The 25,041-nt window shown below is 44.4% G+C and overlaps 1 protein-coding gene across 1 annotated transcript in view; it reads right to left on the reverse strand.

Moving 5' to 3' along the window:
* The window catches only part of LOC116952263 (cAMP-dependent protein kinase type II-alpha regulatory subunit-like), a 105,157-nt gene that overhangs the window by 65,469 nt on the left and 14,647 nt on the right, over positions 1-25,041 (reverse strand). The window contains exon 2 of the mRNA XM_032971454.2: positions 23,743-23,778. Coding sequence (XP_032827345.1) covers positions 23,743-23,778 — 36 coding nt within the window. The remainder of the gene's footprint in view (positions 1-23,742; positions 23,779-25,041) is intronic.

Below are 25,041 nucleotides of genomic sequence, written 5' to 3' on the forward strand. Positions count from 1 at the left end.
GGAGAGGGGTCATCTCACCATCCTTCACCGCAGCTCGGTGAAGGATGGAGGAGCACAGACGCACAGTCACCCACCGTCTCAGTGAACAGAAGTTCAAGTGAACAGATGATAGGGACATAACCATTTAACGATTCGCTGACTGACATTGATACAATTTTCTGCCTATGCATAGTAGTACCAAAATGGATTTTGGTCATCTGACCTCTGCTGCCCACAACGTAGCCCATAGTTGTCACTGTACCGATTTTTGCTGCTGTAATAGGACTATTGCAAGTTCAAATGTAATTAATTCATTGGAGGGGGCTGAGCCGGCTCAGGGCTGTGATGCCCCTTTGAGCACCGAGCCAGGTATTGCTGAGATCCTATGTCTGGATCCCAGACTCTCTCCTGAGATTAGGCAAGGCTTCTCATGCGTAGCATGACGCATGCATTACCAATTCACCCTCTCCAAACCTCTGATTCAATGAAATACCACAATTCAAATTACAAACCAATTTGAAAATAAATATCTATTGCAGTGTTTGTTCCATCCGTCCCATTTATATTATCTAGTTTTTATCTTCATTGTTAGACTTGATTACCCTAGAAAACCATCACCGAGCATTTCGACTCTCTTTCAGGAGGATCCTGCAACTCCTTTTGAAACATCGGAATCAGAATCTGCATTTATCCTGGAGAAATCCAATGAGCTATGAAGCTCTTTTTTTACAGATGTCAAGTAGGGGCGGGTTAGAATAAAGAATAAACCTCTAGATATAAGGGGGTGACATTGCTAGGTGTAATACCAATTTAGTAATTTCCACGTGTTTTTTTTTTTGTACTGGGATGTTCGCCCAATACCAGTTACATTGACTATATATTAGTTAAGGAGGGAAGGGAAGCAGAGAACTCGGAGGAAACTCAAGCAAAACAGAGGGAGAAGATACAAACTCTGCACAGAAACGTGCTTGAGTGAGGATTCAAACCCAGGCCCTTCTTGCTGTGAGACAAGTGTTACCACTACGCGACTGTATCACTTGCAGTGTCTGTCCTGTTGCGATGGCAATGTTTGCTTCATTTATATACTTTCTACTTGGCCTATCTCGTCTCTACTGGAGTGGTGGTACATTGGTTAGCACACTGTACTAATTAACCCAGCCACCCAACTTCAATTCCCGTCCACAAGTAACACAATTTACAAGTGATATCATAATCGGTGCGCAGCCTCCCCTAGGTCAACTCGGTGTTACATGAGTACCTGGTGCGGTGTGTATATATCAGCACTGGGTAGACCAAGGTGGCCGAACGTGCATGGCTCTGGCCACAACCATCCCCGTCGTGCGCAGTGCCACCCTTACTCTTTGGTTCTATTCGGTAAAGTCACGTAAAAAAACAACAAACAAAAAAATAAAAAAAATCATGACGTTTCGGCCACAACACAAGTGGCCTTCATCAGGCGAAGGGAGCAGACTGTCTAGAGGACAGCGTTGGAGTGAGTGTTGTATTTTACGTGACTTTACCGAATAGAACCAAAGACTATGGATCCTTGCAGTCACGAAAGCTTTACATCTAGAAGTGTCACCCTTCGTTGTCGGTGCCCTCTGGCAGAGCACTGGCCCCAAAAGCCTTTGACTTTGTGTGTTTTTTCTTCACATTTGCACTCTCTGTGCATGTTAATATCCTTAGTCTCATCCACTCTATCATGATCTATTTCAGTTTTATCCTAAAAGGGAAAAAAATTATGCATATAACGTTATCGATTCTCAGGCATAATTTCAGGGCTACTTTTGACGCAGTTATCTGGCCTGACCACTTGAATGTGAAATTGTAGTTGTTGCTCTGCATCTACATCAGCCATACGAGAGAAGTGGTGCTTGTATCAAAAGTCAAAAAAATTACTGTAATGTCGAAGAATGTAACCGTCAATACCTGGTGGTAAGGTTGATTTAACAACACGCAACTATGCGCACTGTAGAGTACAAAACCTCTCAGCCTTGTGCAATGCTGTACATCTTTGTGTGTTGTAAAATGTTTGTTTTATGGCTGGTACTAGTCCTCCTGTCGGGATGGCTTTCTCATCATTTACAGATTTGCGTCTCAGGTTGACGGCGACTGGCGTGGGGGAAGGGGAATAGCAGATCGTATACATTTTGTTTTGCACCTACTGCATAAAGGATTAGCCCTGCATTGACAATTGATTTGGCAGAGAGCCAGAAATGCAAACTGCTTGCTCAGCTGCACAGCTGAAGGACGGTGGAGGTTGTGTTGAGATAGATCCTTCTCACCCACCCCTTCCCCGCCACCAACCTTCCCACCAATGTTTTCCGAACTATGCTATCAGCATCGCAGGGAAGTGCAAGCCCCCTCGCGCTGGGAGAATAGCCCACAGATGTAGATATTGCAGAGCTACCTCTGAGATCCCCTTTAAGTGACCTCTGATCCACACGGTAAGGGGCAGCGCTTCCCCACCCCCAAGAGTAGTGTTTGCCACGTGACAGACAAACCAATATTTAAATTCTCAAAGCTCGAATTTGGCCCAATTACGTGCAGATTTAACCACATTTTACATACTTATTTTGTGGGCTATCATTGGTGACTGGGTTGAGACCACTGACTTACTACACCTTAGAATCTAGTTTAATAGCAGACAGCTGCATGCATGAGAACTCAGGATCTCAGCGATAATGGCTCAGAACTTTCACCTCTAGAGTCACCCGGTCACCTTCTGATAAGAAAGATCCCTTAAGGATGTCAGGCGAATGCTTGAAGAGTGGAGCTGACCACAATTGCAATGTGCGGCTCTGCTGATATTATGACATCTGTCGCTTTTGGCAATTTCGAAAGTTATTTTATGCTATTTAATTTTACAACCCTTTGTCAATTCACAGGGAGCATGAAGGTTTTCCCAAGCTGTGTCGATCACGGGAGCTGTTTGACCACACTGAATCATGTGGGTCAGTGGAGAAGTGGATAGCACACTGTGCTATAAACCCAGCCACATGAGTACAATTCTTGGCTGTGGAAAACATCAGTGGCGAATTATAGCTTCACCAGTCCTATACCACACAGCCCTCATCCTTCCTGAACCAGCGCTAGAGTGAAGAATGGTTTGTCAACTTCAGTGACCAACACAGCATGGGCAGGCCTTCATCCAACAGAGGATTCACAAAGGACTGTATATTATTCATCACGACCACCATTAGGATCCTTGAAGAATAAATAATTAATACCATAATCATCATTATCACGTATGTTCAATCAACTGCTGGATGGAGAGCTCCCCAAGATGTCATCTCTCACGGTCTTGCGATGCAGAGATCCGTCCAACACCTGCACATGAGCTGATTTCACTGCTTCGCCCCCACAGTGGATGTCCCCTCTAGCATATTCCCTCCTTTGGCTGCAATATTAATTTAAACCATTACAAGGAGAGAACACATTGCTCAGCAACGGAAAATAAGTGACAGCTGACATTTTCATAATCATCTGCCAATCCTGTACTCGGAAATAAAAGTAACTAGATTTTTTTTAGGCCTAAAATGTCAAGATAATACGTATTGTTAGTTTTTTTTTATATTCTCTAGGATTTAAAGGATATTCCATTGAAGAAATGACATTAATAGGAGCACAAACTGAAGGCTAGCAATTTTAAATGAACCGCGTCAGTCTTCTGTATTAGTCACTCCACCTCTTCGGTATCGCTATCCATTATTATCATGTCTTCCAAACTTCTTCTGAAATATAAATTCAACTCGATATATTTATTTATTGCACGGAAAACACGGTCTAGCCAGTTATCCAGATGGTTTCGGGGGCTACGGCCCGTAACGACTAACAATAAAACTTTTGATGGAGTGGTGAGGAGCCCAGCTCCTCACCAAGCAAGCAAAATGGAAGCATGGATTATTTTAACGGCAGTGTGACAACTCAACCCAAGCCTACGTAAAACTGTGTTTAGCCAAGCTTTTAGTTTTGTTTTAACGTTGCTGCCTTACCACAACAGCCGACCGCAGAGGTTAAAGAGAGAGGGGGAAATAGAGTAGGGGGGAAAGGTCCGTTGGGAGGGGGGGGGGGGTCAGCCCTAGGTGGGCCGCAGGCTCACAAAGCGTGGAAACGCAGGCCCTGAGCCCCGCTGCCGGTTCTGGGGTCATTCCTGGGGGCAGACTGAGCATGGCCCCATGTGATAATGGACACGAGGCCTTGTAGAGGACTCTGCACAAGGGCCCAAATGGATTATCTCAGCACACAGTGGGTTCATTAGGGAAGAAACCCAGAGGCAGCAGAGCGTGGAGTAAGTAATTAAGCCACCGTGCTGGCAGAACGGGCACGGTCTGCAACATTGCGGGAGCAAAACCGGTATGTGAAAGTTTATTGCAACCCAGGAAAAAAAACAACCCACGCACACAATATTAAATATATTAAACCTAGCTGAGAGAATGTGATAAATATAACCAGTGGTGTTATAATACAGACACAAATGTTGTTTCTGAATGAGGTCTCACCTGACCATAGGCGGTTAAATAGATCAATGGTAAAAGCATGAAATAAGACATATTTAATTCTACCAGGCAATTCCTGTGATCTAGCACTTGAAGACTAGGATTGATGCATCACGTAGATATTTGTGAAACAAACAATTCCACTGGGTTGCGAGGTAGCCAGGAGATAGTGGCACGGCAAGCGGGTTTCGTGAACCCGTCTGTGTGGACCTTTGAGTGCTATCCCCTTTGTATGTGCAGTGGGTCGCATCTGGATTTCTGGTTTCCTCCCACATGCAAAGTTAATGTTAAAAAGGAATAATTCCAATTCAGCATTCTCCTGAAATAAAGATGAGCAACACTCCGGAAGGGTTTCTGAAGAAATTAATTACTATTATGATTCATAAATGGGTTTTTTTTGGGGGTTAGGTCGTTCAAATAATGTGTGTAGTAACCCGCACCTCCACCCGACACAGCCAATTAATAAAAGTGTCACGATAAACCAACGTGCCACATTCATCACTGCTTCAGTAGCACCACCGGTGTGAGAGTAATCTCGCAATATTTAAATGGGTAACGACAATTAGTTGGAGAATATATCCAGCATCCTCAGGTTGCTAACTGGAGCTTAGGCCTTTTGAGATCTCAGATCTCGAGAGCAGTAAATGTGGCACTCGTGACACGTTTTTTTATTAATCGCCTATGTCAGGTGGGGGAGGGTTTACAACACATTATTTTTGTTTACACGAACCAACCCAAATATTTTTTTCAAGAATCATAAAATTTATCGTGAAAGCCTACGTATAAAATTGACTTCAAATATTATTCTTCATTCATATATTCACAAGTTGCACACCAATTAATCCATCTCCCTGTCATTCGCGTACAAAGCAGTGGCCGTGTGTTCTGCATTCATTTACATAACGAGGGCTTAACACGACGTCTCTGTCATTATTTGTAAAAAAAAAAAGCGGCCACCTCCTTCCTCCCTCGCTTCGCCGTCGTTGGACGAGCGGCTGCAGACAGCACAAGTATCCGGCGATCTGAATTAAAATTAACATCGCGTCTCCAAGACAACCGTGCGAGGATAATCCGTTACATTGGACCACGTCGAATTGGGCCTGTCCACTTTGCGCTGATACAAAACCGATGAGAGCTGCTCCTGTCGATATGATGTGTGGTTGCACAAACCACTAGAATTGTCAAAGATAAAGTGCAATTGTTAAAAAGGTACACTCATAATCATCATCAGCCATGTTTAATCCACCGCTGGGTGTCTCTCACGTTCCTGCAATGGAACAACCAATTTGGCTCTTGCATGTGATCTAATTTTATTGCTCCATCTCCACGGAAGCCATGCTCTCAGGCATATTCCCAACCTTTGGCTGCAACTCCGTTGCTAAGTCTCTGGTGACGTTGCCCTGCCAAAGTCAGCTTATTTTTCTGCAGAGTCAACATAACGTCCCAAACTTGTGTGTTCTCTAACGCATGGGTTCACTCTTCCCGTCTCTCAATGTAATTCCAAACACGTACCTCGCCATGCTTTCCTGCGTACATTTCACCTGCCAACGCAGGTATTACACATCGATTACAAGCTTTCATCTTTCAGCAGGTAAGTTGCTTTCCATTACTATGTTCAGTTTTCCCAAAAGTGCTCTCCAACCTTCATCCATCCACCTTTTCATTTAATCACATTGCCAGAAGGTGGTAGACCAAATTGTGGACTCCATCTGATCCATTTGTACGGGATAGAATGTTGCCTCCTTGCACGTGTGTGAGGTTTCTCCAAGTGTTCCGGTTTTCTCCCACATGTAAACACTCATTACTCTTTTTTTATTTAAAGCTTTCGTGACTGCAGGGATTCATATTCATGGTTCTTTCGGTAAAGTCACGTAGAAGGGAAACAATAAAATAATAAAAATATAAAACATTAAAATTCTCAAAACGTTGACTGCAACACAAGCAATCATCAGGTGTGAAAACCACAGCAAGAAAATTTGAAAAAAGTGGCGGTTTTTTAAACGTTAGCACCACGGAGAGCGATTTGGCAGTTATTCATATGGACGAGTCCATCTATGTTCGGAAAAGAGGAGGGGGGAGACGAAAATAATGGATGCGGTCTGAAAGCCACCGTAAACGTGAACAATCAATTAAGACCCGAAATGGTTTATCAAATCCTTCCAATGATTGCTAGCCAGAATCCATCTTCTCGGTTGAAATTGTCTCTGTGTTTGTATATGTGGATAGCTTCATGAACGAATCTCTCCTGGTAGCCAGATGGCTTGCAAAGAACCTCTGTCTTGGAGAAGTCAATGTCATGTGAGCCTACTGAATTATAACAGTGATCTGCCACGGCCGAGGTGTTGGTCTTACCGTGTTTTAGGTCTGCTTTGTGTTCACGAATGCGGTCCGAGACATGTCGTTTGGTTTCTCCAATGTAACTACTACCACAGAGGCAACTTAGTTTGCAGACGCCAGGGTACTGTATGTCCGGAATCACATCTTTTACAGACGGAACCAGATCACGGATTTTATGTAATGTGTTGAATCGGACCTGGATCTTGTGTTTATTCAAGATTTTGGAAATCTTTTTTGTGATCCCCGCAATATAAGGGTAAAGTGATGGTTTTGAAAGGCTCCCCAAGACGGTCCTTCTTCATGGTTGGAGTGATAGCTTTGCGGATTGTGTAGTCGGAGTAACCATTAGCCTTAAGAGCGTGGTGTACGTGCTTGAGTTCACTGACTGTGTTCCTGGTCAGATATGCATTGGGCTCTATGGTGCAGAGTCTTGATGAGAGAATTCTTCTGGGATGGATGGTGGTGGGAATCCGGTTTCAAGTAAGCATCCGTATGGGTAGCTTTCCTGTAGACAGAGTGGCTCATTGAACCATCAGGTCTCTTTTTTATTAGGACATCCAAAAAAGGTAGCTTGCCATCTTTTTCGACTTCCATGGTAAATCTGATGGCTGGGTGTATGGAATTGATGTGGTCGAGGAATTGGTCTAGAGCAGGCCAGCCAAGTGGCCAGATGACAAAAGTGTCATCAACGTACCTCTTCCATAAGGTTGGGCGCAGTGGCAGTCTGGATGGCGTCAGTCTCAAATTTCTCCATGAAAATGTTGGCTACAACCGGAGATAGGGGGGAGCCCATTGGGGTGCCCTCAGTTTGTTCATAGAAAGTTCCATTCCAAGTGAAGTATGTATTGGTTAAGCAGTGTCTCACCAGGGGGGGTACCTCAGTGTTTAGTCCTTGATGAACCAAGTCTTCAATGATTGCAATGGTGTCACGTACACGAACTTTGGTGAATAAGGAAACTACATCAAAACTGACAAGCAGGTCGTCTGGGGACAGGGAAATACCCGTGATTGTCGATACCAGGTGAGTAGAATTTTGTACCGCAGAGGTGGTTTTTCCAGTGAAAGGCCGCAGGATTTCAGACAGAAAACGAGCCAGTTTGTGGGTGGGGGAGTTGATAGTAGAGACGATGGGACAAAGGGGTGTATCTACTTTATGTATATTTGGTAAGCCGTATAATCTTGGTGGTCTGGAAGCAGAAGGTTTCAACGAGAACTGTTTAGTTTGATCAATTAATGTGGTTGAATCAGAAATGATTTCGTTGGTTTGTATGACGAGGCTGTTGATGGGATCTCTTTTTATTTTTGTATAGCTGCCATCGTTGAGTAATTCTTGAATTTTGTTGTTATATTCTATTTTATCCATGATGACAGTGGCATTGCTCTTGTCGGCTGAGAGGATGACAATGTCATCCCTCTTTTTTAATTTCTATAATTCCAAACGCTCATCTTTGCTGAGGTTGCTAGCTGGCATCTTAGCGTTTTTGAGGGTTGCAGCGATTTCAGATCTTGCTACGTCTGCAGCGATGTGACCCAGGCCCTTGAGAGCCACGTCTACTTGGGCAATTATATCATTAATTGGTATGTGATGGATGTCATCCTCGAACCCTGAGAAAATGCCGATGATTATGACTATATAGAGGACCAGAGCTCAGGGGGATATTTATCACTGGCAATGCCTGGCTGCTACCTGCCCGCAAGTCTGTGGTTCCTCGTGCCTCTGAGTCACTCTCTCTCTCTCTATGAAAGCGACTGAATGTGCGGTGCGTTAACAAAAGTTGAAATTATTACTGTTAATTTGATCGCGGTCAACCTTCAATAGTTGCCCTGGTTACACACACTCGGCTGCGTTTTCTAGCCCTATTCCTCCTACAGATTCCTTCAGCTGTTTAGAGAACTTATTTATTACCTTTGTTTGCTCATTTGAATCTTGAGCCCCATCACATGTACAGCAGAGAAAATGGGAGACATTTGAAGCAAACTGGACTTCATTCTCAAGGACAAAGCCCCAGGGACACTCTCCCGAAATCGGCCGAGACGAGGATCACAGAGGAGACGGAGTGTAAGGGATCGGCTCATGCGGAGACGCAAGACGGACTGTGGCGTGGCAGGACCATGTGGACATAGTGACAATGTGGGGAGACCTTCATACAGCAGTGGCTAGATCATGCCATGAGATAATGATTTAGCATTGAACAGAGATCGCCAGTTTAAAACAGTGCCCGTTTCTAAAACCTCCCCACATCTATCCACCCAGCAGTTTGAATGGGCATGCCACAGTCAATCAGCTGGCCACGTGTGGTGGGAAAATTGTGGGTAAACTACTCCCACCACTTCTGAGATATCTGGCCAGTGTGGAGAAAACGAGGCTGGGAGTACCCTCTGGTGAAGATCTCCAGAGCTTCCTCTAAGCCAGGGGTGGGGAACGTCCGGCCCGTGGGCTGTATGAGGCCCGCAAAATCATTTGGTCTGGCCCTGCCAAGGCAACCGTAGGCGGGACTCGAAATTCAATAAATCTAGGAGCAACCCTGGAAAAGCAGTTGCAAGTAGCAACATCATCAATACCAGCTAACATTACCATGCCTCACCAAAGAGAAGCAGTTCCAGCCATCACATTAGGGGTGAGTTAATTAAATGTTTGACCAAGTATAGCAGGATAATTTTTAAATTGATCATTTTGTATGGCCCGCGAATGATGTTATAAATATCCAAATGGCCCTTGGCAAGAAAAAAGGTTCCCCACCCCTGCTCTAAGCGAAAGCTCATTCCGGCAGCAGTGGCATGGACAAGCAATTGCAGGGCTGCACCTTGAATTTTTTTTACCTTCACCGCCGCGAAATGAGGGAAATGAGCGTGCTATCGGTTTGACGTACGGGTGGGTGTGAGAGATCACATGCGTCTGCATGGTGGGGTGGGAGTGAGAGGGCGCTGTGCTGCCACTGCGGAGGATAATTATTTTGGCGAGTGGGGAAGTTGCCGTAATTTGCCTTCTCGTCCGCTGGGGGGGGGGACAGATTCAATCAAAGCAGCGAATGGACGAAGAAACAAACGCACGCGCTTCTCCTCGGGCGCCCTGCGAAGCACGTATCCCAGCGACGCGTTGCGATCCCAATTTGCTTGCACGCAGACTACAGCGACGAATGCGATGTTAATAAAAAAAAATATTTAATTACTTGGGTGTCTTTGCCCCACCCACCGCCCTCCCCCCCGGTTTACTCTAATTGTACCCTCGGCACTTTGTCATGAGATGATTCATTTGATTTGGTACGGTTTTAGAACGGTGCGACCTCCCCTGCTGTGAGTTAGAGAGACGCAATTAAAAAAAATCCTGAAAAGCACGAGATATATTCACTATATAAAACATCCGTAAATTAGGAATGTTATCCCAAAGGTCAAGAGGCTATTGTGACCAATCCTTTTGCCAACACATTTGGTTGTTAACCATTTCCTATTTCGAGACCGCAAGTTGCAGGGTGGGTCCCGCTCACTGCTGAATCTCGGAATGAGCAAGCAGTTCAGCGTTCATTTTATTTAAAAACTAAACGAAAAAACTATATTTTTTACCAAGTAAGGCCCACTGAGCTCTATAACCTTTTTTAGAAGCGACCTGGGCAAAAATTATATCTCAATGAAGTGGCTTATCATGTGGAAATTTATAGCAGCCAAATACTCTAAAATGCATGTTTCTAAATGTGGAGGGAAAAACCGGAGGACCCTGGAGAAAAATCCACATGACCACGAGGAGAACATGCAAACTCCAAACATACAGGAGTGAGGCTGGGGATCGAACCCACGACCTCATATATACCAAGCGGGGTAGTTAACATCTCGCCACCATGGCGTCCCTAGAGAGGCATAGCGCAGTTGTTTTTAAATATATTGTACTCACTGCAGATAGTTGTAGCGACACGACCACACTCTATGATAGCTGGCGCCAAACTGTGCCACGCCCTCCCGCATAGTCTTGTGGGAGCCTCGGTACCATTAAAATTATTTTATGAAGTTATTTTACTTTTGTTTGTCTTCCAGTTCAGTTCCAATGACATACACGCACGTCATGGGAACGGGAAAGGGTTAATGCCTTCGTTCTGTCAGGTACTGTAGTTGTTGAAGGGTGAGCACTGAACATTGAAGGATCGTTCTGACAACCCACACAACCATCTTGCTTAAGGTCTTCTGGGTGCCACTCCACTGCCCAGCTCAGGAACCTGATCTTCTCCACCCTGCACACGTATCCCACCCATTGCCGCCTCCTATATTCCTAAGCTCCAAGTTTCTTACCCTATCCTCCTTCTGTCTTAATTCCTAGCACTGTCCACAGGCACCTTTATTCAAAGGCCACTAATCTATGCCAACGAGTTCAGGAAATCAGAGCATGTTGAGAAGCCACAGTAGCCAAGTGGAACCAGAACTGTCAGAATAAATTACTGCACGATGTATGACTATTCCCTTGTGAATATTTACTACCAGCACTGGCAAGCTACTTATACCAGTAGCAAAAAGCCAAAGCATTCATCAAAAACACTGTGGCCTTAAGAGAAAAAATATTGAAAAGGTGACATTTCAGGCAATTGCTCTTCATAGCATGAGCTGTGTACTACGAAGAAGGGCCATTTCCCAAAACATTGCCTATTATATATTTGTATTACCAGCAATACAGGCTTGTATTACATTGTCGCTTTTTCCCCCAGTGTCTCGGCGTGAACTAACTATTCCCCCTAACACGGTCATTCCGCATACTATTTGATATACCATTTCACTACGCACAGACTATTTTGTCCTTTGGACAGGTGCTCTCAACGACGGGAAGAAAAGTGTGGTGGCTTGTTTGACCAGCAATAGTGGGACACGGTGTTCATGGGACATATATTTACACTCTGCACAAGTAATAATCACGTTAAAAAAATCACAGCAGTGGCATGAAGAGATCTGGGTAGCCAATAAATATGCAGAACGCACATCGTCGTCGAAGAGAGCCTGCGTTAAACGGAGCAAAACTGAGAGCAACTATATTTAATCAACAATATTACATGAAAACTGTCCTGTTTAGCGTCACGGAAGATAACCAACAGCACGGTCGTGGCAAAGACAAAACGCCTCCTTTCAACTATGAACATCTGGCAGTTCACCCGCATTGGTTAAAGAAAGTCTGACTCTGCTGATGCAACACTGAATGTCGAAACAGCTCCAGACTTTTGCTTCCATTCAACCAATTCTGAGTAACTTAAGTTACTCCTAGAAGGCCGTGCGGCTCATGAGCTGTATACAAATAATACCTTTATTTTTCACGTGGAGGAATGGGCATGTGAAAGCGGTTCTGTTTGTTTGTTTTGTTATGTATATTCTCCACGACTGACACAGTGTAAGGAGTGAGGTCATCATCCAACAGTGGATTGACAAAAGGCTGTAATTATTTTTTTACTTATTTTGTGGCAGTGCAGATTTGGGAAGGATGAAAATAGAATAATTACTGAATTATCTGGGAAAGCCACACTGAGTCAAGGGAATCTTTTTCAGGAGGGTCCTGCATTACATTTTTATTTTAAATGTTTCCAAGCAATTAATGATGGGTGTTTATTATACAAGTGGGAGGAAATCAGAACACCCAAACAAAACCCACACACGTGAAGGAAAACACTATCCTTGTACAGATGGAAAGAGATGGCAATTAGTCCACTTGTTGCACTGCCTTCTCCTGGCGAACAAAGGTATGGCTCCTCGACACCCAACGTTCGTGCGATCCACCAATCCTCGCCTCCATATTGTGGGATTACAAGCATGAGCCACCACTGCCCAGGAAGGAGGCGTAATATCGTCTGCTTGTTTATGGTGCTACTACATTTTGATTTAAAGCTTTCGTGACTGCAATAATTCATATTCTTAGCTCTTTCGGTAAATTCACATTGAAGGGAAACAATAAAACAATAAAATATATAAAACAAAAAAAATTCTCACGACGTTTCGACCATAACACAAACGGTCGTCATCAGGTGTCGGTTTGCATTATTTTTATATATTTTATTATTTTATTGTTTCCCTTCAACGTGACTTTACCGAAAGAGCTAAGAATATGGTGCTACTAATTAACAGCAACCTGATAGAGACTTGCAGTGCAGTTGCAGGTGGTTTCATAACCATGACACCTTGGATCCCCTGCATGGGGTTATGTGCAGCAATTACAAAACAAAGTGGAGCCTCTCTCCGTGGGGTCATTCACACTTACAGCTCTGATAGATACCCAGGGATCCCAGAGGAGTGCCTGAAAGACTTTGTATTCTCTGTCAGGCAGTAAGTAATCTCTCTCTCATGGATTACATGGGTCAAATAAAAAAAGGTTAAAGTGAGTTCCTACTCAGTGAGTCTTCCAGAGGGTAACTTCTGTTGACGTCACCATAAAGTGGAACTTATTGTATGGACAAGGGAGCGAGGCTTCGGCTGAATTGAGAACCAAAATAGGATTTAAACTTGCATCTGCCAAATTGTGAGCCGCTCGCTCTACCGTTGGGCCACCTGGTTCACCGATGGAACAGGGTCTTGTTGTGTGTGGTTAGTAAGCACAACATGATGCTCAGATCACAATTCACGAGTGAAACCAAAGGTGGCGTTATATAATTTGTGTCATCGAGCAAGGGGATTATGTACGGGCTTATGTGACAAAACATCTTCACTGTCCAAAGCCATAAAAAGCCCTGATTTAGAAAGCTGCCTTATTTCACCCCGTGAAAACGTAATTAAACCATTTTAGTCAAATCAGTGTGAGGGCAACGGCAGTTCAAAAAATGCGGCAAGTTTATTCAATCTCACCCTGCCACCTCTGTCCACGCAGCAGGTCGCGCGTGGTGGGATAAAGTGTGGGTACTTTGAGCGCTTCCAATATATCTGGCCAACGTGGCAGAGTAGGCCAAAACACTCTCTTTAGAGCTGTGTGCAGTGCAGGCTCTTCCGCCAGCAGCGGGCTTGAGCAGGTACATTACTGGGCTGCAGCTCTACCTTTGCCCTCACCAAAACCATCCCAATCCAATTCCGCCTACGAGCCGCAGGACAAGCTCATGGGAGACTCTCATGCGAGAGAGGGGAGAAAAACGTGGGCCTGGGAACGTGCCGTCACGCGCACACAAACGCACGCGCACAAAAACATGGGGCGGCGAGATTAATAATGCAGGGTTCACAAAATGCTTGGCCTGAGGGTGGCAGGCAACATCGCTCAGAGGGGCAGGGTCAAATTCTCGGCGGTCTCTTCTCTGCGCTCCAGTGCTAATGAAGTACAGTGGGGGCCGCTGCCGCATATAAACCCCTGTTGATGTAGGGCGCTGGAGGCTCGGCTTGAGCGGTAATCCCACCCAAGAAGAGCAATGCCCTTTCCCCGCTCTCATGTAGAAAAGGGCATTGCAGCATCAGCATTGCCTGCTGTTGTTGGTGCAGCACATCACCAGTGGGTAACGCTCATCGATGACACCAAAATAACTCCGAACGTGCCTGATTTAGCTAGAAACTCAGTCGCTAAGCAGGGCTGAGCCTGGTTGGTATTCGGATGGGCTTGCCATCTTCATGTCTCCTGTATCGATTGAGTCGTTTGTCTCCCTCCCATTTGTCTATCACTCTCGGTGTCTCTCTCCATTCCTTCTCTCTGTCACTCTGTATGTACCAAGGTGTCTTTTGTTGCACATCAGCTCTCACTGTGTGCCTCTTGGTGTCCATCTCTCCACATATCTCACTCGGGCCTCCCGTGGAAGCCCTGGAACTTTTGGTGCTGTTCTGGCTGCCCCCGGGGCTCGTTGTGTTTGGCGCTGGCCCCGCAATCTTGGTCTTGATCTATGCCGTAGTGTTGCTCTCAGTCCTCTCGCTCATGTTTCCCTGCCTTGACCTCCCCCACCACCGCCACCCACCACTGGCTCTAATGTAGTGTTTTTATTTAATTTTATTTTTGTAAAGCAAGATGCGACTGCATTTAGATGCAAAATCAATTCAAAGTGTTGTTGGTTTCTATCAATGTGCCTCCCACTATCTCTCTTGGTGTCTGTCTCCATGGTCCCCTACTCTGCAGCTGCCAAGCGCCCCATTTAGCATCAAAACTACTCTGCCACCCACCACCCATTTAGAGCTCGCAGACACCAAGACTCTGACCATCACAGCTGTACCAGCAACGACGTTTACATTGTAACCGCATATGTATGGCCCTCTGTTAATCCACTGCTGGATGAGGGACTCCCCATGCCATGTAGGGATTATGGGGTTATTTGACTCTACTTCATAATAACATTTAGAGGTAGGATTATTAAGTTGTTTTATAGACTAAAAATCATAATAGACTACAGACATTGGTGTTCGATTACTTGGGCTGATAAAAAAAAAGCAACTGCCATCACATCCTGCCTCACCGTAGGCAGGAAACCCCCTACAAGCCATGCCCAGCGAGATGAGGCTGAAGATTCCGATAACATCGTCAAGCCACACCCATCACCTCCCGTCAAGCGGCACACGTAGAAAAAGGTAATTTTGTTCCGAACTATTTTGCATTAACCATTTAGTTGACTACTGGAACCGATGACCGGTAGAGAAATCGATTACTTACAGTTGATAAGACAAACACCACGTTGTATATACAGGGTACAGTGAGAGAAAAAAGTATTTGATCCCCTGCTGATTTTGTACGTTTGCCCACTGACAAAGAAATGATCAGTATATAATTGTAATGGTAGGTTTATTTGAACAGTGAGAGACAGAAAAACGCATGTCAAAAATTTTATAAATTAATTTGCATTTTAATGAGGGAAATAAGTATTTGACCCCCTCTCAATAGAAAGATTTCTGGCTCCCAGGTGTCTTTTATACAGGTAACGAGCTGAGATTAGGAGCACACTCTTAAAGGGAGTGCTCCTGATCTCAGCTTGTTACCTGTATAAAAGACACCTGTCCACAGAAGCAATCAATCAGTCAGATTCTAAACTCTCCACCATGGCCAAGAGCTCTCCAAGGATGTCAGGGACAAGATTGTAGACCTACACAAGGCTGGAAAGCTATACAAGACCATTGCCAAGCAGCTTGGTGAGAAGGTGACAACAGTTGGTGCGATTATTCGCAAATGTAAGAAACACAAAAGAACTGTCAATCACTCTCGGCCTGGGGCTCCATGCAAGATCTCACCTCGTGGAGTTGCAATGATCATGAGAACGGTGAGGAATCAGCCCAGAACTACACGGGAGGATCTTGTCAATGATCTCAAGGCAGCTGGGACCATAGTCACCAAGAAAACAATTGGTAACACACTACGCCGTGAAGGACTGAAATCCTGCAGCGCCCGCAAGGTCCCCCTGCTCAAGAAAGCACATATACATGCCGGTCTGAAGTTTGCCAATGAACATCTGAATGATTCAGAGGACAACTGGGTGAAAGTGTTGTGGTCAGATGAGGCCAAAATGGAGCTCTTTGGCATCAACTCAACTTGCCGTGTTTGGAGGAGGAGGAATGCTGCCTCTGACCCCAAGAACACCATCCCTACCGTCAAACATGGAGGTGGAAACATTATGCTTTGGGGGTGTTTTTCTGCTTAGGGGACAGGACAACTTCACCGCATCAAAGGGACGATGGACGGGGCCATGTACCGTCAAATCTTGGGTGAGAACCTCCTTCCCTCAGCCAGGGCATTGAAAATGGGTCGTGGATGGGTATTCCAGCATGACAATGACCCAAAACACACGGCCAAGGCAACAAAGGAGTGGCTCAAGAAGAAGCACATTAAGGTCCTGGAGTGGCTTAGCCAGTCTCCAGACCTTAATCCCAGAGAAAATCTGTGGAAGGAGCTGAAGGTTCGAGTTGTCAAACGTCAGCCTCGAAACCTTAATGACTTGGAGAAGATCTGCAAAGAGGAGTGGGACAAAATCCCTCCTGAGATGTGTGCAAACCTGGTGGCCAACTACAAGAAACGTCTGACCTCTGTGATTGCCAACAAGGGTTTTGCCAACAAGAACTAAGTCATGTTTTGCAGAGGGGTCAAATACTTATTTCCCTCATTAAAATGCACATCAATTTATAACATTTTTGACATGCGTTTTTCTGGATTTTGTTGTTGTTATTCTGTCTCTCACTATTCAAATAAACATACCATTAAAATTATAGACTGATCATTTCCTTGTCAGTGGGTAAACGTACAAAATCAGCAGGGGATCAAATACTGTTTTACCTAACTGTATATATACTATACCGAAGGACACTGTTCCCTACTGAGCAGCACAGTGCAGCTATATGGCCAGCTTTACCAGCCAGGGCCACTCAGAGCCAAATACATCAAGGCAGAAATGTACTCATCAGTGTGCGTGTGGCGTGGACAGTATTGAACTCCGCAAGTCCACATTAGGAGACATAAATTTGTAAAAGTCAGTGTAGTGGGAAAATAAATAAACCAATGGCGTTTTTTTCTATTTTTTTACAGGTTTTAAATTGACTGTGCACACAATTATCCAAAACGTCAGTGAAGACTATGAGTTGGAATTCAGTGACTATGCAAATGCACTGGATTACCATTGTTTCCATGTTATTACAATGCCCTTTATATACTCAGGAAAGCCTCAGCGAGTCTTCACACTCTTGTCAAGAGGGTCCTTGATACATTGGGATGCCAATTTCAATTCTTGAATGTATGGGCTCGGTCGAGGACACCGGAAAACATGGAGAAACCCCACCAAAGCACAAGGAAGTAACAAAGTTCCACGCAGATATATTCAAGCATCCACTACTGTGCTGCCAACTTGCATCATCGCAGCCAAAAGCCTCTAATACTGGGTATTCCCAGGCAGTCTCCATTTGAAAGTACTAAACTAGGCTCAGCCCTGTTAAGCTTCTGAGGACTATAAAGATTGGACACATAATTTGGTCTAAGGCCAAAATGTCATGCATCCACTTTGGTTTGTTTGAATTCTCTAGGAATGCATGAGAGCCCGTGGAGTTGAACGATGCTGCTTTCCCTTGGAAGCGTCATTTTTGATGGACTTTTATTTCATCAGTGAAATATTCCTTGACAAATTGTGTGCTTCAACTGAAACACATTATCATCGGAACACAATATCTGTAATATTCCGCTTTTAAATTGGATGTGAGTTCATTCTCAACATATGTAACAGCACTGCGTCCATCACTAAACCGTGTTGTCAAAAACTGCTGAAATTATTAATTACTTTGTTAGAAGTTCTTATGAAACGAGTGTTTAACTCTGACCAATAGAAGAACAGAAAATTCAATCGTCAACGCAAAAGAACGTCTGTTTGTGTAACTGAGTGAGAACTTAAAGAGACCACGATGAGTCTGATTTGTATGAGCGACCTGGGGCATGAGTCTGCCAGCAGGGGGCGATGATTGCTGCTATGTATAGTCCCAATTGAGTAATGTGCGGTGTAATTTTTTTTTTTGGCAAATAAAAAGAGTATGCTAGTGTGTAGCCGCAACTGGGGTCCACAGGCCAGAGGGACCTGAGAACCAGGCTCTGAAGTGGGGGCGGGGGATTATTTTGGACAGCGGACCTCATTCAATTCCTTGCACCTGGTCCCATGCCAACAGCGCCACGCCACTACATCAACACATCTTACTGGTAGGAACCTCCAGGTTACACCAGCCCACAGGGAATTATTGTGTCCGTCTGTCCGTCCGTCGTGCATCCAAAAATGGGAGGGGTGGGGCTGGGTGGAGAGGGGAGGGTGGAGAGGGGCTGGGTGGGGAGGGAGGGGCTGGGTGGGTAGGGGAGGGTGGGGAGGGGCTGGGTGGGGAGGGTGGGGAGGGGCTGGGTGGGGAGGGTGGGGCTGGATGGGGGGTAGGAGGGGTGGGGAGGGGCTGGTCACCACGTGGTGCCCTTATAAAACTCAACGTTTAACCTACTCACGCCGGCTTGTGCCCACCCTCACAGTCGGGCATATTTGCGGAATACATCACGTATTTATCATTATTTGGTTCTGTTGACCCTGGCCATTGACCGAGCAACCCAACGTTCCTACCAGCTCCCTCCGCAGGAATGTGTTATAATGCGTCACGGAAGCACTTATAACATTCTTCGTAACTGCAGGAATTCATATTCTTTGGGTCTTTCGGTAAAGCCACATAGATAGAAAAATAAAAAAAATTGAAAATACCGCGACGTTTTGATCGCAACACAAAGCAATCGTCATCAGGTGAAAAAATATAGCGGGAGAGATGCTGAGGCGGGATGTTATATAGGTTTGAGATGGGTGTACAACTCAAAAGGCGTACAACTCAAAAACAGCGTACAACTCAAAAAGTTGTGCGCTGTTTGAGGCGTACAACTCAAAAACAGCGCACTATCAGAGTATTGAGGGCTCGGGGTGAGCATTTACATTGAGACCTCCTTTGCCAGTAACAAGATATAGTAATAGGTTTTACCCTTTTAACTGGCACAAAAACTGACACCTTTATTCAAGGAATCATTGCAAACATGATGTAAATGCTCACCCCGAGCCCTCAATACTCTGGTAGTGCGCTGTTTTTGAGTTGTGCGCCTTTTGGCGTCTTCTAGTCCAACACCAGTGGAGACTAGGCTCTAAGAAAAGCCGTCTCGGGTGTGGACCAATCAAATTCAAGGACAGTGCATATTATTATCAGTTGTCTCTTTTGTTTGCATTTTGACTGCTTGTGTTGTGGTTATTGCAAACATGATGCCTTGAATAAAGGTGTCAGTTTTTGTGCCAGTTAAAAGGGTAAAACCTATTACTGAAACGTGTTGTGTTGAGCATTAACAAATGTTTTTCCCAAAGAAATGGATATGCAACCATGTCACCCAGTCGTGTTTCTGTTGCGTGAACCCCAAAAAACCACGACTGCCCTTTTTCCCACAATCTCCAAAAACAAACATGGTTAATGTCACACCAGGGTGCACTCAACCTAGCCCCCCCCCCACACCCGTGCACTGCATTTCATCAAAATGTACGTTCGACTCAGGGGAAATGAGCTGGGAACTGCTGCTAAAAGATGCGATGACTGCGCAACAGGAAATGGAACAAAACAAATCTGTCCAAACACCGAGAAGAGAGTTTGACAACATTATCGACTTAAACATTGAAAACTGAAAACAAAGCATTTCTCACAATATTGTATGACGTAAAAACATCCAAGTGGTTCTGATAAAGCTACCAAATGTCCTGGTTTGGCCAGGACAGTCCTAGTTTCAGAAAGACTGTCCCCGTCTCCCAAAGTGTTTGGGAAAATGAGGAATTTCTCCCCGTTGGAAATGATCTCGTCTCAAGCTCGACTCATAATTGTGAAAACTCCACATTCCGATGGCACTTTTGGCGACATGGCATTCCTATGGTACTATTGGACATCTGTGAAAGAGCTTTATAGCTCATCGGATTCCTCCAGTATAAGTATTCCGATTCTGGCATTGTTTAGAGGGGAGAAGCTTACAATCGGAGTGCAATCCTGGTGGTGCTCAACTAATCACTTTATTTTTTCAGAGTGAATAAATTAAGTACAACTTTGTGGGAAGTCAACAAAGGTGTGTGACAGGCTGTGGTAAAATCGTTTTTTTTATGAGTTTAAAATCGGTGTGGAGATTACACTCTACCCTCAACGATAAGTTATATCTTCCACATACCTTCCATATGCATATGACATGCATGTAAGCATGTTTTATTTTCATTATTTTCAAATACTTAAAAATACAACTGGATAAATATCCAAATGCAAGCTCTTTCTGAAAATTAGTCTGAGACTAAGTAAGGTTTTACTGGGTGAACAATTGTTGCAATTAATATTTAATATTAGTGCCAAAGGTCTTCGAGATTGGTGTTATCGAAAAGTCTGTGAGCTTGAACTCCTGTGCTCACGGAAACAAATCATCCTCTACTTGACCCACTTTCCATAAACGTGTCGATTTTAATTTTAGAATCTGTGCCAAATGCCACCAGGGTGACATACAAAACGAGAATCCAAACAACTCCCACTTGCGAAGTAGTGGGGCAGCTCTGGGGGCAAATGGTGTGTCCGTCCGGTCACTGCGTCGGCACTGGGAACAATTATCGGTTTAGATCTGTGTTTCAGTCACCCATGATTTAGCTGGGATATCAATTGGTAGAGAGTTTATGGCCAACTTATTTTGCAGTCCTTTTGACAATCCACTGCTGGATGCGCGGTATGCACGTTGAACTTCTTTCGCACCGTACGTAGCCAACCATGCTCATCGGAGGTGCGGGGAAAGGACAACAACACTCGACACAAAAAGCTGTTTTTAAGAAATGATTTTCAATCTATATTTGAAGTTCAAAGCTCCAGTGGCTTCCTAATAGCGTCCCCACAGCTTCCCCACCGCTGTGTCGATCATGGAGGTTGTTTCACCATACTTGACCACGCTGGTCAGTGCGTGTTGTGTGAATCAGGGCAGGGGGAAGGCAGGACCAATAATTTAAGTCGGTACTCTTTGGTTCTATTCGGTAAAGTCACGTAGGCAAAAAAATAAAACAACAAAAATCACGACGTTTCGGCCACAACACAAGTGGCCTTCATCAGGTGAAGGGACCAGACTGTCTCGAGGACAGCACTGGAGTGAACACAGCCAAGCTCAGACCGCGACCTTTAAGCTGTGTGAGAGGAATTAAGGTGCCTTGACAAAGGAATTAGCATAAAAATTAGCATTTATGATAATTCCTTTGTCAAGGCACCTTAATTCCTCTCGCATAGCTTAAAGCGGTCTGAGCTTGGCTGTGTTCACTCCAGCGCTGTCCTCGAGACAGTCTGGTCCCTTCACCTGATGAAGGCCACTTGTGTTGTGGCCGAAACGTCATGATTTTTGTTGTTTTATTTTTTACCTACGTGACTTTACCGAATAGAACCAAAGAGTATGGATCCTTGCAATCACGAAAGCTTCAAATCTAGAATTTAAGTCGGGTTTCTGACTGAATAACACAACGTGCTAACCAGTGTGCCTATGCTCCACCCAAATGCCATAAGGTGTAAAACAACGTACTACATATTCCCCTTGATGTATTAAATACTTGCCAAGAATTTAAAATAATAGTTTTTTTGACTGTGTCATGCACAAATGTCTCTGCAGCAGAGTATATTGGAAGATGTGCCTGATAGTGTTTGATAAGGAGTCACTTGAAAGGGTCCTCAGATGTTCTGTGATATCACCTTCCAGAGACTGTATCCTAACAGAACGACGTTACAATGTTTTTTTCTGAAAGAATTCCAAAGCAACGTCTTCATCTCGTGATATGACGAAGACAGCGCCATTCAAACGCTAATTGTAAAGGTGCAGCCCTGCAATCACTTTCTCACGCTACTTTTGGCGGATGGGCCTCTACTTCAGGGAGCTCAAGAGAGCCCCCCCCCCCACCTCGAGAGAGAATATTTAGAGGCCTACTCTTTCACGCTGGCCAGACACTTTGGAAGAGGCAAGAGTAGCCATAATTGGCCCTGCCATACACCACCTAACTGTACCATCAAGTTGCCACAGTGGCGAGATGTTAAATCCCTTGCCTGGTATGCAGAAGCACGTGGGTTCGTTCCTAACCCTGACGCCTGCTGTATAATTGGGGTCTGCGTGTCTCTTCTACCCGTTGTCATGTGGATTATTCTGCGGGTCCTCTGGTTTTTCCCTCCACATTTATAAACATCTGTTTGGAGTAATTGGCTACTATATATTTCCCAATGATAGACCAAGTTGTAGAGCTATCATTTGTGGCCAGGTTGCTTCTGAAAAAGATATATATATAGCTCAGTGGGTTTTAACAGCTAAAAAAACAAGTTTCGTTTTAAAATATTTGCGTCAAAAAATCCACCCAAAAAACATAAAAACGATTCCATAATATACTGTGGCCACTGGTAGTGTACAGCCAAGAAGCATTAATCATTTACAGAGCCTGGCCTGAAGGACGCAAGGGCTGGTATATTTAACTGAAGTATTTGCAATTGGGTTTAGTCAGGACCCTGAAGAGCAAAGTAATCTGGACCATCAGTCACAGTTGTGCCACTCAGTGGGAGAACTCAATCAATGGTATTGTGTGCCTTACTTGCAGGCCACTAACAAAACAGAGGACAATAGGCAAAGCAAGACAGTAATGCCACTGAGTTACGGGTCACCACAAAGGTTAAAGGAGTATCTTACTTTGGGCTGCTAATCAATTTTCGTTATTTCGATAAGACAGAATCAATTATGGGAGTCGAAAGGTCACAGATTTCATAATCGATTCCAGTTCGTTTTCAGCAATTAACAAATTGACTGGGCATGCGCGAACCTTTAAACCACGTAGTGCGTTCGAATGCGATGAGTGGCGTGACGACCCATTACGTACAAAGTGTGCCAGAAAATGACAGGCTTTGTCAGCCCACCGCCAGATGAAGGCCTCAACATGCCACGTCGGTCACGGGGCTTGCCTGAGTCCCACACTGACCCGAGTCAGTGTGGGATCAAGGTTGGTAAAATGACGATCGCTTTTTTTTCATGCTTTTATTGATAAAAAAAGCTAAAATTAACAACTTCTATCTCGCTGCTGTGTGAAACAGATGGTAGCTGCACTGGGACATGAGAGATGATGGAAGCAGAGTAGGGAGGCCTTCATCCAACAGTGGATAAGACAATAGCTGATGGTCAATTGATGGTCTCTGCCAGTCAATGGAATATTAACAATAGCCCAGAGTGCAACTGTGGTCACCAATCTCAAACCATGGGCCACAGAGTAACAACACTGCCCACTTGCATCATTTGCCAGCATCATCATTTGATAAGACAGGATTGTTAAAAATCTTCTTCAATCGTGGGCCTGAAATAGGTGGCGGGATGTGATCAATATGCCGCCACAGGTGAAATGGAAGTAACAGCAAGTGATGCTGAGAGGTCAATGTATCGCATTAAAAATAATGTCATGTTGTATGTTGTATATATTCTGTAACAATTATTCAAATGGCAGGTATCATCATTAACTGAACTTACCAGATGCTCGCCTTCCATAGCGGTTGATCACAGGTGCTGAAAAACATAAACAAGAAAGCAGAGGTTAATATATATTTTATTATTTCATTGTTTCCTTTCAACGTGACTTTACCGAAAGAACCAAGAATATGAATATTAATACAAGTTGTCACAAATGTCATCTGCAAGAGAGATGATTACCCACAGGAGAAGCAATTGCATGAACGCAAGAGGTGCCACATGATGTATGTCCACATATACCGTAATTAGTCATCTACTGCTAGACGGAGGCCTGCCCACACCGTGTCATTCATACGGGTAGGTCGCCTCAGCTCTAAATGAGTACCTGGTGCGATGTTTAAAAAGAAATCCCCCCCTGAGAGACAAAGGTGGTCGAGCGTGGCGGTGGCCACCCACCCCTTCGTGTATCATAGGTGCTCGCTGACAGCACTTGCCCTACCAGTCTCTTAAAGGCTATGTGGGGGACCTTTGTCTTTGTTGTTACATATACACACACACATCGCACAGGTCATTGACAGTGACATTAACGGCTATTTTAGATAAAGTACAAGATGTGAAAAAGTGACTCTTCCACCTCTTCTTGCATTGTAATACATTTCATAGGAAACGATACCATCAGGAAGCAAATCCATAGCCAAATTCCAAGTTTATTTTATTTACATAGCCATGGAACGATAGATGTGGTGCTATTGCAGGAAAGGCTCCGTCAACGATTCTTCAATTGGGACGCAATTGCACCAACAAGATTCGACAAGCCACTGACCACAAATCTCACGTTGGAACACAAACATTGTGGTCAACAAGACCAGATGAATATATCAAAAGGGCCCAGACTGTAAACGCAGACAGTTGCAGTCTGTAGCACAGAATATGAAAGAGGAGAAGGATACTTGCCCTCTGACCAGACCACACCTAGGAGCACTGAACACTGCAGACGACGATGACCCTCAGTTAAATAAGCATACAATAAAAGAAACAAAAATACAGGTATTATAGTGAACTTAAAAGAGGTCAAGGTGCAGGTATATAATTGCTTGCTCATGCTACTGCTCACGCCACTGACTGATAAAGCAGGTGGCACAGACGATGATGATGATGAGCGCTGTCGAGCAGTATGGTCCGATAATTTTCAGCTCGATGAAAAATTCCAAAATTTCGGACCATATATTTCAAAAACACTTGATACGGGTAATCATTATAATAATCATAAAGTAGCTCACTGCTTTGGTCATAACCCTAACCCAATAATGGCTGTAATTCAAATACAAATATAATTTGTCCACTCTTCATTAAAATGGG

This window comes from Petromyzon marinus, chromosome 46 (genome assembly GCF_048934315.1).
Source record: "Petromyzon marinus isolate PM22_M1 ecotype Great Lakes invasive population chromosome 46, UKy_Petmar_22M1.pri1.0, whole genome shotgun sequence".
NCBI lineage: Eukaryota > Metazoa > Chordata > Hyperoartia > Petromyzontiformes > Petromyzontidae > Petromyzon > Petromyzon marinus.